This window comes from Haemaphysalis longicornis, unplaced genomic scaffold, assembly GCF_048455015.1.
Source record: "Haemaphysalis longicornis isolate Haplotype H1 unplaced genomic scaffold, Haemaphysalis longicornis Haplotype H1 scaffold_7, whole genome shotgun sequence".
Taxonomy (NCBI): Eukaryota; Metazoa; Arthropoda; class Arachnida; order Ixodida; family Ixodidae; genus Haemaphysalis; species Haemaphysalis longicornis.
The window spans coordinates 130,824,711-130,839,746 of record NW_027526422.1 but is presented as its reverse complement, the minus strand read 5'-3'; the positions used below and the strand labels follow the sequence as shown (position 1 = coordinate 130,839,746).

At 46.6% G+C, this 15,036-nt stretch overlaps 1 protein-coding gene across 1 annotated transcript in view; it reads left to right on the top strand.

Moving 5' to 3' along the window:
• LOC144145132 (uncharacterized) overlaps positions 1–10,495 on the top strand; it is a 29,583-nt gene extending 19,088 nt beyond the window's left edge. The window contains exons 7-8 of the mRNA XM_077676639.1: positions 3,805–5,322; positions 9,217–10,495. Of these exons, the coding sequence (XP_077532765.1) occupies positions 3,805–5,322; positions 9,217–9,762 (2,064 nt within the window). The 3' untranslated portion in view covers positions 9,763–10,495. The remainder of the gene's footprint in view (positions 1–3,804; positions 5,323–9,216) is intronic.
• The last annotated feature ends 4,541 nt before the right edge of the window (positions 10,496–15,036 follow it).

Below are 15,036 nucleotides of genomic sequence, written 5' to 3'. Positions count from 1 at the left end.
ACTGCTTCGCTTGTCACCCGCCCGACGGTCTAGACAGCGCATCACCTTGATAATGGCATGCATGGAAGGCGCGTGTGCAGATAAGGCAAAAACTCGGTGGCGATTTCTTTTTTTCTTTCTTTTGTTCATTTCATTTTGGCTAACTCAGAGCATCGCCTCCTGTATTTTTACAAATACAGGAGGCGATGCTCAGAGGCCGTCACGTGGTATTTTTAATATTTCGCGGGTTATCTTTATCAGTCAGAATTAATGAGTACGCAATTAGTTCGTCGTTGAAAATACCGCAGTCAGACGCCCCTCGTGGGTACCTACAAGGGCCTCATTGACACTTTAGTGATTAGGACAGTACTTTTGGAGTTAGATAATTAATTACAATTAATTATTTATGTCTCATTAACGAAAAAATTGCTGCCCGCTTCTCCACAGTACTGCAAACATTATGCACTAGGTTTTCTTCGAGTTACGCCATTACTCTTTTTTTTTAATCTTGGTGCATGAAAGCTGGGACACCCTGCATATAAAACGGAGGTTTGGATAATATCTGTCATTGATGTTAGTGGGTTTATATTAAGGGCAGTAGGGCCCCTGTTCACCAAAATTAGACTTATCCCGCTTCCGAAAACTATGCCCACGTGCTGACAGATATCCGTTGGCTACGTGCTGTTCATCCCGTATTATCAGTTTCTTTTATAGAAGAGTGGGTTTTGTTTTTGTTTTTTCATTAACGCTTCGAAGACCCGTTTTATGGCGGTTGCTTGAATAAAGGTCATTGTAAGCACTTATTCTATCTTTTTTTTGGAATCATGGCCAAGTTAAGGTCCTGAATGCTGCGCATGTGGACGCGGGCATTTGAACTGACCGAACAGACCGACGGGCAGACAGACAGACCCAAACTTTTGCGTTTAGATAGCCCAAGAAACACAAGCGTCTTTAAAATAAAACTGCCATGCGCAGCCCACACGACTAGCCCCATTGCCGAAGTCGTGGGGCAGCACGTTTAAAAAAACTTTGCCATTAATGTGTCCCGCATTAAAAATTCAGATCCCTTCCACTCTGTGAAGACCTATCGCGGTACTTTGCTGTAGTGAATTTATACGTTATCGTTATTGGTTCACGTGAGCGCTCAAAGCGGGCAAGATTCTCTTCCCCTGGGATAGATTCGCAGCTAGTCGACAAGCTGGAGCTTAAGGCGGCACCGGCAGCGGCTTTCCGTTGCTTTCCCGCTCAATCGCGCTGTTGTGCGCCACGACGCTCCTTCAGTCCCCACTCTGCTTTCTCCGAGCGAACGACACGCCTTCGTTCCACAGCTAAGAACTATAAGCACGGCTAGGTCAGCTGGTATACCCCCCAGGTAACCGATAATTGCGCCACGAGCGCCAATTTGTCCCCTGGTGCTTGGTAGGCCGAAAAAACAACAAAAAAAAATAACTGATGCTGCTATGGCAACGCTTTCGTTGATGCGCGAGGAGGAAACGCCGTGCCGCTTATCGTCTGCTATGGTCTGAACGAGCGCGCTTGTCTTTGTGTGCCGCAAGCGTGAACAAACACCGCTTGCATTTCGCTTTTCAGATAAGGTTGCTGCTGCACATCTTGTTTTCGACAGCTTTCAGTTGCTAATTTGCTTGGACTCTCAGCACGTGCACAAAACATTTGTTTGGATATATTTCTTAGTTGAATACGCGTGAGGCAGCACGTCCTGAATCGTGGCAATTTTGTTTGGGGCACAAAAAGTAGTAGGCGGGAAATGTGGTTCATTCACTGATTTTATTAGCAACGTATGGCAAGCGAAGTTCAATACATGCCACAAAAGCACATAGCTGTGTATCTCCTATAGTAAGTACAAACGTCCGCATTCTGTGTCGGTTACACAAACATAACAGAAATCTTCGAACAATTCGTCGAATATACAAAATTGCTGCAGAGGTCACCGCGTTCATTTTCTGTACACAATACAATTCTACAGAAACGATGTTTCATAAAAACACGCGTTTGTGAATAATAAAATGATTATTACGTGAGATGACCAGCTCATTTCGCCACCATGAACAACCGTCCATATTCTTATTCTCGCAAACTTGCGAGCCCAAAAAACCCTTTATAGCTAGCACATTTTCTGCGCAATTTCGCCATACATCATACTTGGTAAATGGAACAAATACCACCATGGATATCAAGAAACACGTAAAAGCGAAACAAATATTGAGAGTGGAAACAAGGTACAAAAAATGTGTACTAGCACAGGTTGAAAAGCGAAGTGCCGCTCGGCCGTCGCGCAGGTAATTCGAACTTCTCGTAACACGGAATGCGAGCGGTCAGCTGCCACGTAAATAATTTTTGGGGCTTCTTTTGTGCTAATAAGCATTCAGAGAAACTGATCGTCGGAACGCTCTAAAGCCAAACCAGTTCGTCGAAGAAGCATTTAGGCACATTAGGCGAACATAACTTCCAAGCTTTTCTCTGGTGGAAAGGAAATGAAGAGCAACCACTCACCAAACCGATACCGAAGCGAAATTTCCGTCTGCGTGTCCGCTGGCATCAATCGGCTCATGAGAAACTGCCGACAAGTAGCTTCACATGCTTACAACATTACAGACAAATGCGTTGTATCAAAGAAAAAGAAATTCACTGTAAAGCAACAGCAGAAGATGACTCGGTTCGCCCAGCAGCTTTTTTGATAAGGATAGCGCTTGCTTCTTCATAACTTTCACTGAATCAAAAGTGTGCTGACCTGCATGCCGTCCGCTGGGAAGCGGAAAATTTTCGCTGTGTTATTCCTTCCCGAGTTGTCGCACCGCACAGCATCGAAGCGCGCGTTGTGTCCTTTTCTCAGTTTCTCTGACATTTTGAGCCCGTTCGCACTTACAAACACCAAAATTTTCACCTTCAAGGCATACTACAAAACTTCTACACGTGCACACAGTGAAAGCGGCAGGAGCAGACGAGCAGGATGGCAGCAGAAGAAATAAGAGCGAAAGCGCCGCCCGTCGGCGCAACGAATGAAGGGACTAAATAAATAAATAGGGTGCCAAAAAAGGAAACAGCCAAGAACACATTTTATTTCTACACACAATGGAATCGCTTTACTTTATTGCTGGGTATGTTGAAAAGATAAAGCCACATATGCTAAGTTGCTGAATTTTCGCTTGGCTACCAGCGTCATGGCGGCACTTAATTTTGCGATACCGAAACTAGCCGAAGTTTCCGGCCCCTGCTATAAGTGCCGCTGCTGATAACGGCGCTAGCACCGTTATCAGCTGCTGCACTTTTAGTTTTTAGCTGCTCAGCAGTCGCGCAACTTGTGAAAAAGGCAACGGTGGTGGCGAGGGGCATAAAACTCCCGAAAGAAAGGTAGGCAGTGGCGAAGAGGAGCTAAACTGCGGTGGTGGGTGAATAGTTGCCTCTGGGAGAGAAAGCTTTAATCCCAGCTCCGCTGTGAAGAAATGTTATCTTGCTACAGTCCACCACTGTAAACAGAGCCGCGCAGATGGCCTTTAGAGCGCTTGGGACAAAGCATTCGCGATGAAAACTAGGACAACAGCTGAACACTTCGCGGTAGGATCCACATTGCTGGCCAGATTTTATGCCTCCCAGGATTTCTCAGCTTTACCAGAGTCCATCAATAGAGTATTGAAGGACTCTGGCTTTACCAATGCGACCCAGTGTTTTTCTACGCTTTGCAATATGAGGTTTATAATGAATACTCTGTCCTACAAGTGCTGTCCTGAAGACAGGGCATTTGAAATGTATTATGAATTTAATCTTATTTGTAAGGTGTCTAATCAAGGCGCCGCTGTTTTCATGCAGGTTGTGCCGGAGTCCGGCACGTTAGCCGTCTCTCGTCATCCAAGCTCAATGTGGCGTTCCATCAAGGCCAAGGTCAATCGTGTAGTGATCTCGACTCCCGTCTCACTGGCGTCAAAACTGTCGCATAGCGCCGAAGTCGCTGCTAAAGCCACGGAGAATCATAAACGGGAAAGGGCGGCAGCTGGACTACCAGCGAAGACCACCAAAGAACCCGTTGATGAGGCCGCTTGCATCGCAGCGGATTTACCGTCACCATCACCACCGATGGGCGGAAGAGAAACTGACGCGAAACCGCCGCAGGTTGTCACGCCAGCCATCGAATGCGATGTCCTGGTGCGTGACATGGGCGACCCCTTGGAGAATGTCGCGGGTCCTGTAGACCCGGCAATCGGGCACCACCCTCCTCCAGGCCAGTCGTCTCCAGATACAATCCCACAACCAAGTCCACCCTCACCGATCAAGTTGCCATCAGCAAGCCTTCTACCCTTACCTGAGTCAACCTATCACGGAGTACTCCCACTTGAGCACGTTGCAGAGGCCAGAGAGAAGAAAACGCCCGGCGCAGAATCTCACGCTCCTTTGTTAATAGGCGAGTCCCGAGCATTCGTACCTGCTGGGGAAGAGACGCCCAGAGAGGCCGTAGTTGCCGCTTCTCCTCGTTTAGAACCGCACCTGTCACCGGAGCAATCGGCTGTCTCAATGCCGGAACCGTCTCCGCAATGCGAAGAACCAAAACTAGCGGTAGCTATGAACGGCTCATTAGAGGCCAGAGCACGGCAGCCCGAATGTGCGTCACCCGCACAGAACACAGCCGTGCCTCCGCTGCCCGGGTGCTCTCAGGCAGATGGTGGCGTTGGTGCCCTTCCTCGGGGCGATGCTGTTGACGTGAAGGCGCCCCAACCGCAAGACCGCGCGGACGCTAGAAAAACCGTACGGAGCCCTGCTTCGCCCGGACCGCACCATGTACGCAAGGGTCATCGCCAAAAACGGCACCTCGAATTACCCGACCGGCGGGCCAAAAAGTCCAAGCCCGGAGAGGCCTTCTCTCCGGCTGTTGTGGTATTGACGCCACCGGGTGCGCCATCAGACCAAAGCGTTGCGCCACCCATAATCTGGCCCGAGGCCAAGAGCGCAGGAGCAACGGAAACGGTCCCCAATGACAGGGTCCCTCTGTCGGCGCCCATCTCACCAGCCGTAAAAGCGAAGCGCGATAGGAAGAACAAGTCTCTAGTTACCTCGCCAGTGCATCCTAAAGGAGCGGGGACGACTTCGAAAAGCACAGTGCAGACACATTCCCAGGCACTGGATGCCCAATATGCAGAGCAAGGTGCCTTGTCCGCGACTTTATCGAGCAAGGGCAACGACAACTCGTCTTCGGCTGCTCCTTCGGGGGCGCAGTCTCCGAAGCACAAGAAGCGCAAGGCGACCGCCCGCAAAGGCCCTTTCAAGGAGAGAGCACACCGGCGTCGGACACCTGAGCAAGCAACGCTCAGCCCTGGGACACCGGATGGCAAAACGGTGAGATTCTGATTGATTGATTGATTGATTGATTGATTGATTGATTGATTGATTGATTGATTGATTGATTGATTGATTGATTGATTGATTGATTGATTGATTGATTGATTGATTGATTGATTGATTGATTGATTGATTGATTGTAGGTTTTAACGCGCCGACGCAACGCGGGCGATGAGGCGCGCCGTAGTGGAGGGCTCCGGACTAATTTTGACCCCCTGGGGATCTTTAACGTGCGCCCAAATCTCGAACACACGGGCGTTTTTGCTTTTCGCCTCAATCAGAAAAGCGTCCACAACGGCCGCGAATCGAACCCGCGTCCTCGTGCCCAACAGCACAACGCCTTAGCCGTTGAACACGGTGAGATGCGGTGAATCAGTTTTTTTAAAGGGGCCACGAAGACAAAATTAAACTTGACTCAGTTTAAAATAACTAAGCTTTCGTAGCACACTCAGCAGTTCCATTCCAGTCACGAAAGACGTTTTCAGCAGAAAAGAAATGGAAAAATACTGACAATCGTTCAAATTCCGCACCGCAGAGGCGTAATATGGGCCGAAGTGACGTGTTACGGGGAGGCACTACAAACGTGGTTATCGGTGCGTTAACTGCAACACCGATGGAAAGTGCGTTTTTCGGCCCACCGAATGTCGCAATGCCCTCGTTTTGTTGCTTCCGCAGCAACTGTCGCTTTTTGGCAGCCCGCTGGAGGTCCATGCACGTCAGCACTGCGGTGACATGATCAAACAATGAGAAGGCCCACTGCAATCGCCAGGTCATGCTTTAATGCGTAGCCTTCTTTGACGCGTACCCGAACTCCAGGAGCGTGTAAACGCCCAGCATTTCCATAAAAATGCAAAAGTGGCGAAGTAACACACTTCAGCGTCATAATAGCGTAAATGTATACGTATTTGGTCGAACAGAAAATTGAAAAACCAAAATATAAGAAAAATAGATAACATAGCCCTTTCACTACAATGATCTGACAAAATCTGTGCATCTTAGACGTCTCTTTAAAAAAACGAAGAATAAATGAAACAAGTCCGCAAAAGAACGTTGGAAATGCGTGTAAAAATAGCGTAAATGAGTCAACTCTACAGTATACCCCTTGCTTCTTAGGAAAGAATTCCATAATTTGCGAAATAAAGGCCCTTCATCGCAATAATTGTATATATGTTTACATAATCGGCGAAAAGAAACTACAGAAAACTTCGAAAGCGTAAAATAATGAAACGTCTTTCGCTACTCATAGCCATGTTTGGCTGTATAAAGAACTCGCACTCTAGACAAGCGGCTTAAGAATGCTACATTACGGTAGTTAGGTCGGCGGCCACCAAGTTTACAAACAAAGCTTTGTGTAATCATAGAGGAACCGGCGAAGTTTCGGGAGAGTCGAAAATGCTTAACTTGTTTTCCTTATTCCCGCTATTTTTTGGAGTTCGCGACAACACTTGTATCACTGATATCGGGACAAAGCAGCGTTCGCCTTCCAATAAAAGCCGAAAGATCTGCGATATCTTTGAACATTCAGTTAAAACGAGGTGGATCGGCCCTGTAATGACTTTTTGATGGCGGCCATGAAAACAAAATACGTTTGGTTCGTTCGAAATATTGCCACGTTGGAAAACCATTTATTCCACATTTAACGCAATATTTACTCAAATACGCTATATGATAAGGAAAACCGAGAAGTGAAATGGGACTACCGTACCTTCACCCGTATAACCCGCACCAAGAATACGAAAATTTGTGTCAAAGTAGGGGTGCGGGTAATGATGATGATGATGTTTGTTTTTAATGGCGCAAGCCCAACTAAGGGCAAAGAGCGCCAAACAAACGTCATTTCATGAGAGTGACATGAAGGCAAGAGTAAAGCATTTCGGTTAAAATAAACGAAGTAAAACACAAGGAGGTAATGAAGATGACTGGTGTAAAGGGCTAGGTTGTCATGATGCATGATGAGAAATGAGATCTAAAAACTTGACATTAGTGAGAAACTTAAAAAATACGCTTCGTGGAAAACGTGGGCTCGTCCCCTAAGAAGTATGATGGGTGTAGTGGGACGTGCTGTCTGCATAGTTGCGGGAAGTGTTTGCGTCGTGTTGTGTCAGGGGCGCGGATAATGCGCGGGGTTTTTCTTTTCGTGCAGCTTCGCGGCAATGCGCGTTGTGCCGTGAAGCCCCTACGCAGTTACACTAAGCCTTCCATGACAGCGATTGCGCAAAACATACAAGGATAAATTAAGGAAGAAAGAAGAAGGACGAGCGCAGTCTAACAACTGACCTTTAGTAGTGAATGGTGACTTTCGCCTTGCAGTCAGTGTATTCTACTTGCTAAATATACGCTTTTTCTGTCTACATAGTATATGATGTGTTGCTTGAGCAATAGCTTTGGTGCAGCCTTTACTGTGTCAAATATGCGGGCAATACGCGAGGATTTTTTTTTTCTTTTCCGGCGGGCTGAAAGGGGGGGGGGGGGGATTATATGAATAGGCAGGTAATACGCGCGAAAATACGGCAACTATATAGCTGCTTTCGGGAGCTAAACTTGCGACGCATAAAAGGCCCGCTTGTACGATTAGCAGGGTCCGGCAAAATCAAATGCAGATTGAAAGGATTCGTTCTTAAGATTCAGCGCATATTATTTTCATAGCAGTAATAATGGCTGTGTTAATAACAAAATTCTCGAAACGAACACACAAGCATACGCGCCGCGTACGGCTTTCCCACCAGCATACTCTCCGAAACGCCGCCGTCGTGCAAGGCGCTAGTTGTCTCACACGACACTGCCACTTGCGTGAACCTGTTTGTCGGCTAGCACGCAATGTTTCTCGAAACGACTGCTTTGAAGCGTAACCGAATAGGGCACCTATCGCTCCAAACAGAAGTAGCGAGAGCAGTAGCCGTCCTCTAGCGCCATAGCTGCGCCGTCTAGGAATGCTGACGGTAACCGAGCGAGTTTCGGTAAGCCCTTATCCGTGAGAAAAAGATCAGTTCTGGTTCCTGTTTCATTGCTGCATCGGTATCGTACGTGTAGTCAACATACTACTCACAATTCACTTTATGCACCTACTTTTAGCACATTATTGATTACGACATCAAACAGGCAATGCAGCCGGAGAATCGAAATGCAGGCGGTAATTGTTCAATTTCTCTGTGATTAAAACATCGTTTTCTATCGAACATATGGTACTATGAAACACCAAAACTTCAAAATAAAACGAATTTAAATTTTGTGTTTAAGTACGCTTTAAAGAAGCAGCGATGCCTGCAGAAAGCGATCTTATTAACCTCATCAAAACAGTAATAATGTTTTTTGGGTCCCTTTCTGTCAAGTTGCTGTCGCGCTTTCAATTCAGTTGCCGCACAGTAAGCAGGGAAACGATCAGCTTTTCTCTTTGTCGTGCTTATGGCAGTAGTAATCAGACAGTTTGCTTTATTTGCTTTTAACACGAAAGTGTTTTATTCCCGGATACACGAAGATTTCGCTGACATCATATCCGTCACAGAAGTGACGCCAGTACAACGAAGCAAGCGGCCTGTAAAGGGTGCACCACTGCACACAGGGTCTTTTTACGGGGAAGCAACCTTTAGTGCTAAAGTGTACGTAACACCTCGGGCTGTTCCTTTTCGGGTGTTATATCTTACCACAAAAGTGCTTTATGCCGCGATATACCAAGGTTTCACTTACGTCATATCCGTCACGGAAATGACGTCAGTACACCTTTGCCGAAGCGACCCGCCAGCACGGCGTCGCTCACCAAGCACACCCACAAGACCGCCGCCGACCCGAAAATCATGCTCAGCTGCAGATTTCTCTGCACATTTCCCTTTCGTATTTTACTGATTCCGATGACAGAGGAATCAACTACAGTTTTTTTGTGTGTAATATTTGCAGGCAAGAGCTGCTGCCTTTGCCACGCCTACCACCAAGTCTCCCTCTCCCCTGGTTAGTGGCGCGGATTCAGTCGCACCGGAAGTGCTTCCCCTGCTTTCTCCAGCCCCGCAAGTGTCGGGGTCGTTGGAACAGCTGAATTGTCGTCCCGCCGACACGAATGGCGATTTTCGGGATCTCGCTGGCACACCCCACCCCCACGGCAGCGCCGTTCAACCAGCAAACACTACGGCGCCGCAAGCGCCCCCAGGCGACGATATTTCTCCCTTGTCGCGCCAAGGGGCGTCTCCATCCAGCCAACCCACCCAGTCGCCCCCAGTCGCCAGCCCACCCAATCGCCCCACCCAGTCGCCCCGAAGTGCGGAGCCTGCGGAAAACGGAGCGGTAGACGCCAATAGAGACCCCGCGTCTGCCGGACAAGTGCACAGGCACCACAAGCGCGCGAAAATGGAGCACTTGGAAAAGAAAAACGCCGGGACAAGTTCAGCGCACGGGTTACACGGCAGGCCCAAGAATTCAGAACCAAAGGACTACCATAGAGCGAAGTAGGGGCGCAACTAAATTTTCGCGCCACAACCACCGCTGAGCGAACGGCTTCCTCCGGAACTGTATTTTGCCGGTTCGAGGGAGTGTTGTGCCCTTACTTCGATTCCTTTCATACCTATGACTATATCTCTCTTGCAGTACAACTCTTTTTTTTTTCATTTGCATTTGTGCATAATGGTTTCATATCGTCGACATACAATATATAAGCACGTTTGACGTTCTACGCATCCCATGAGCGCGCAGCGTATGCAGTTAGCGTCTGCGACGCTTACGAATTTGTATTCCCACATCGCACTCAGTAACGGATTTCGTGCTGCTGAAGATTTGCAGTAGCTTAACACGTCGTGTGTTTTGTGTATCTATACGTGTGTTCGATGTCTGACTGATGGAACTTAACTGTGGCATTTAGGGCTGCCTGTCGCACTTCAGTCCGGACGAGCTTTGTAGGACATTGGGTTTCTGTTGTGTGTACGAGCGTGGACAATGCGTCTCTTGTGCCTTGATTCTAGCGATCGGTTGCATACGACAGCCAAGTGCAGGCGTCCTCGGTTGAACGTAAAGTACTTCTTTTGTGGTGAAGAGCCCTGTGAAGATTACTTGCGCCTCGCCTACGTACACGAGGACGATGACGCAGTTACCACGTTATCGCTCCCAAATGCATGTCTCCTTGTGAATAAAAGTAAGCGGTGACTGATGATAATCATTTACTCTACGGAAACGTGTCGAAGTGTTTTAATATTTTCAAAACACTGCAGTCTTTGAACTATTATCTCTCAAAACAAATCAACGCGCCGAACTGTTTTTTCTTCTATACCGACCTCCCAACGCTACACGGTCCCTGTACTTTGCCTCATCGACTATGTACCTTTTATCCAAATTTACTATGCCATCAGTTGGTGGCTGAAAGCCGACTGAAGATTGTTTCGGTTAACTACCGATTAATGCCGCCATTATAGACTTCAGAGCAACAAAATGGTCAGAGGCCCCAGTGCTGCAATTTATCCGTACAAGCTTTCCCAGCTTATTAAAGGGGCCGTGCAGGCAAAACACAATTTTTGTTCATTCGAAAGATTACCTCGTTAGAATCATACCGACACCACTTTTAACGCACACTTCGCTCAAATAAGCTATATAATGAGGAAAAAAGGGAATGGCCATGCGACCCACTAGCTCATTTTCCGCAACAGAACCTATGTCATATGCCCAGCTGTGCGATACCCATACAAAAATATTGTATGGTCAACTATAGAAAATCCTTTTTATGGTCGCCTTTAGCTATTTGGCCAATAATCTTTGGACTTTTCTATGGCTGTCTTTAGCGATTCGTACCGCCATTCCTATGGGTGTCTTTAGCTTCTTCTATAACCAGTTCTACGGCTGTCTTTAGCTATTCTTATCGACATTCCTATGGGTGTCTTTAGCTTCTTCTATAGCCGGTTATATGGTTGTCTTTAGCTATTCGTATCGACATTCCTATGGGTGCCTTTAGCGTCTTCTATAGCCGGTTCTGTGGTTGTCTTTAGATATTTGTATCGACATTCCTGTGGGTGTCTTTACCTTCTTCTATAGCCGGTTCTATGGTTGTCTTTAGCTCTTCTTTCGATATCGCTATGGCTATAGAAGAATCTAAAGACACCCATAGGGATTTCGATACGAATAGCTAAAGACAACCATAGAACCGGCTATAGAAGAAGGTAATAGATCCGGCCATAGCCGGTTCTATGGGTGTCTTTAGCTCTTCTTTCGATATCGCTATGGCTATAGAAGAATCTAAAGACACCCATCGGAATGTCGATAGGAATGGCTAAAGACAGCCATAGAAATGTCTAAAGATAATTGGGCCAAATAGCTAAAGACAACCATAAGAAGGTTTTTCAATAGCCGACCATACAATATTTTTGCATGGGCTGCAGCCAGAAGAGAATCACCACTACTTGAAACATAGCGACAGCAGCAGCCGCTGAGAAATTATTAGCACGCTGCCATGACGGCATAGAGCCTTGCAGATCTCTAGAACTTCTCCTGTGGCACTTAGGTTGTGCCTATCTGCTTTGTAATATATGCTCCGTGAACACTTCACCGATATAGGGGGAGTGCGAGGTTGCCATTGCAAACACTTCACCAGTTTTCATTCCCAAAAGGCATTCAAGGAAAGCAAAACAAAGGGGTTTATTATCTACGCCACTTCACCGCCAGTAAACAGTTGTTCACATACGCCGATCGAAACACACAGCACACGCATTCCAACACTGGCTCACAATTAATTTACTCGCTCGACAGCCATACTGCGCGGCACATTCCCCGCGAACGCCCGCCGAGACACAAATACCTACAGGTGCTGTGTAGTCCACAGAAAAGAGAGCACTCAGAAATCGTTCATTACACTCAGTACTCAACGCGCACAGCTGCAAGTACGGTGGCTAAAATGGAAATGCGCTCTCAATAAAACAATGAAGACGGTCGCACACAATGCAATGATAAAAAAACGTTTTTCCAAGTTCACTCAATTAGTTCCTTGTAAGTTTTCTCAGTTCGCGAAAAAACAATTGTTATTAATTTGTCATTGTCATTAAAAAATAATTGTCATAAATTTTGTCACATCCCCGTGGTCAAATCTTCACTTTTGTGTACTTTGCAATGCCCATGTGGTGCAGGGTAGTTAAGAAAAGTATTCGTGAACACCAAAGAAAGTCCTGCATTTCTCGCACTATAGAGTATCTTCAGTTCGTAAGATCACTCACCCTGGAGTTTCGTGTACGATGAAATTCCTGTCACAGTATCGCAGGTATCCATTTTCCAATGACTTGAAGTTGATGTTGAATTAATCGTAACACTGTCACCGTAAACACCGAAATTTACGACACGGAAAAGCGACACATTTGCTTGGCGTCACACCATCTACACGAACACGTTGCGGTCAAATCGTAAATTCCCAGCACCAGGCAACACTTGCCATGCCCGCGCACATGAGCGAGGAGGCGAAATGTGGCTGACTGAGTACATCCAGGTACAAGCAGGTCTATCGCGATAGCAAATAGTTTGGAGATACGTGCCCATCTTTCGATCTTTTTCTAACTTGTTCGCAAGTAATTATGTTTTTGGTAAATACTAGGTCGCTTAACGTTTTGTTTTCTTCATCCGAAAAAGTTGTATCTGTTCTCAGTACTTGGGGAAAATTGTCTGTCACTAGCATTGCTGCGCGCAGGAATACTAACACAGCGCGGGACGCACGGCCGTGTCCCAAACAAACAACAGAAAATAAAACAGGAAGCAGGGGTGTCCCCTCTACCTTTTCATCGCTTCCCAGAATTTTCTCACCGCGCCTCCTTCGGTCCGGCGTGGGTCGCCCTCCCTCTTCCTCAATGACTAATCTGAAAGTGGGCTCCCCGGGAGAAAGAATGCGGTTGTTCGCAGCTTCCACCATATCTCTGATAGAGCGTACCGTGGGCCGCGAAAGTTTTTTTCCAATCTGCTTCGACGCTGTGAGGGCCGTTTTCAGAGAAGCCCGCTTTTTCACTTGACCGCGGCAGCGAAGGGCCGCAGAGGAAGAATTCTCCGAAATTATACGTCTTTCGGTCGACGTTCATTTGCAAGCTTTGCTGACACGCAGTATCCAAAGTTGCAACCTCAATTTGAGCGTTAATCAGTAGCTTCTTTTAATTGTACTTTTCCCGTATTGTTGGTATAATAAGTACCTAACCTTATTGAACAAATACCCTCATATAACAGGCCGATCAACCTCATCATCGTTATCCAGTCTGTGTTGTAGATGTAGCTAGGTAAATCGTGAATATATGAATTTCGCGTCATAAGTCATATTGAAACCAGCAGAATAGGATTTAATGGTTGCTCAAATTATACCTTTATAGGCTAACACTTTTCGATTAGCGGCTGGAGACTTGGAGCCTTATGTTACTATGTAGTTAGCTAAAGAAGCCTTTATGGATGCAGGCTTGTAAGTTCTGCGCCAAACGCTTTCTTAATGCCGGCAAAATGTTGCTTAATTGTCACATGTCTCCATTTGTCTGTCTCCAAGCATGTCTCCAAGCAAATTGTCTCCAATAGCTGGCAAAAGACAGCCGTATGGTTCCAAGTTTGTATACTTAGAGCTAAACAACGGCCCATAGCCAGCCAAATGAGCTTTCATGGCTTTTTCTCTACAGCTTTAGGACGAACTCTTTTCAATAGCTGCCAAAAGACAGGTGAATGGTTTCAAGACTGTAGACTTAGAGCGGAACAACGGCCTATAGCCAGCCTAATGAGCTTTTATGGCTTTCTCTCTATAGCTTTAGTACGAACTCTTTTCAATAGCTGGCAAAAGGCAGCTGAATGGTTTTGAGTCTGTAGAGTTAGAGCTAAACAACCGCCTATAGCCAGCCAAAAGAGCTCTTGTGGCTGTCTCTCTTTAGCTTGAGGACATATTTTTTTCCAATAGCTGGCAAAAGACAGCTGAATGGTTTCAAGTCTCTAGACTTAAAGCCAAACAATGGTCTATAGCCAGCCAAAAGAGCTTTGCCGCGGCGGGTCTATAGAACTAAAGCCATACATATTTCTGGCTACAGTAACCTGAATAGCTGTGACTCTATAGACTAAACACACTAAGATGTTCTATAATCGTCTAAAGAGAATTGTGTGGTTTACAGTCTTTAGCGCAAGATCTATAAAAACTTCGATAGCTGGCTATAGCCTAATTGATGCCTTTTTTATGGGTAACCATGGAGACGCATAGGCGGCCATAGCTCACCATACATTTTTCAATAGACGCCCATAAGGCATTTTTGTATGCGCTAGCTCAGGATGGAAAAAGCAAACGCAAATTAGGCAGTGTTTAAAAGCTTCCCGAACGAGCTATTTGCTCCTAAATGTAATGCATATTCATTTTACAGCCGTAACAATGGTGCGGAAAACAACAAAAGTTACGAAAATACACGCAAGCATAGAAGTACCGATGCGCACTCATGTTGGTACTGGGCGCACTATGCTTGTTATAGCTGCATGGCCGTCCGACGCTTTTGAGTTGTTTTATACGACGCTGGCCGATTGGCGTAAGCGACGTTGTCTTACGTGACCCTGTTTGTCGAGGTCACCCCATTTTTCACGAAGCGATTACTTTCTACAGCAACAAAAACAAGTCAGGTACAAATACGGTCACGAATAAAGCAACGGCGGACAACGGTTCGTCACGTCCGTGGCTGAGTATGGTAGCGCCATCTTGGAGGACTGACAGCAAGCAAGGCTGCAGAGAGCCGAATGACGCAGTGGAAATTCGTTTGAATA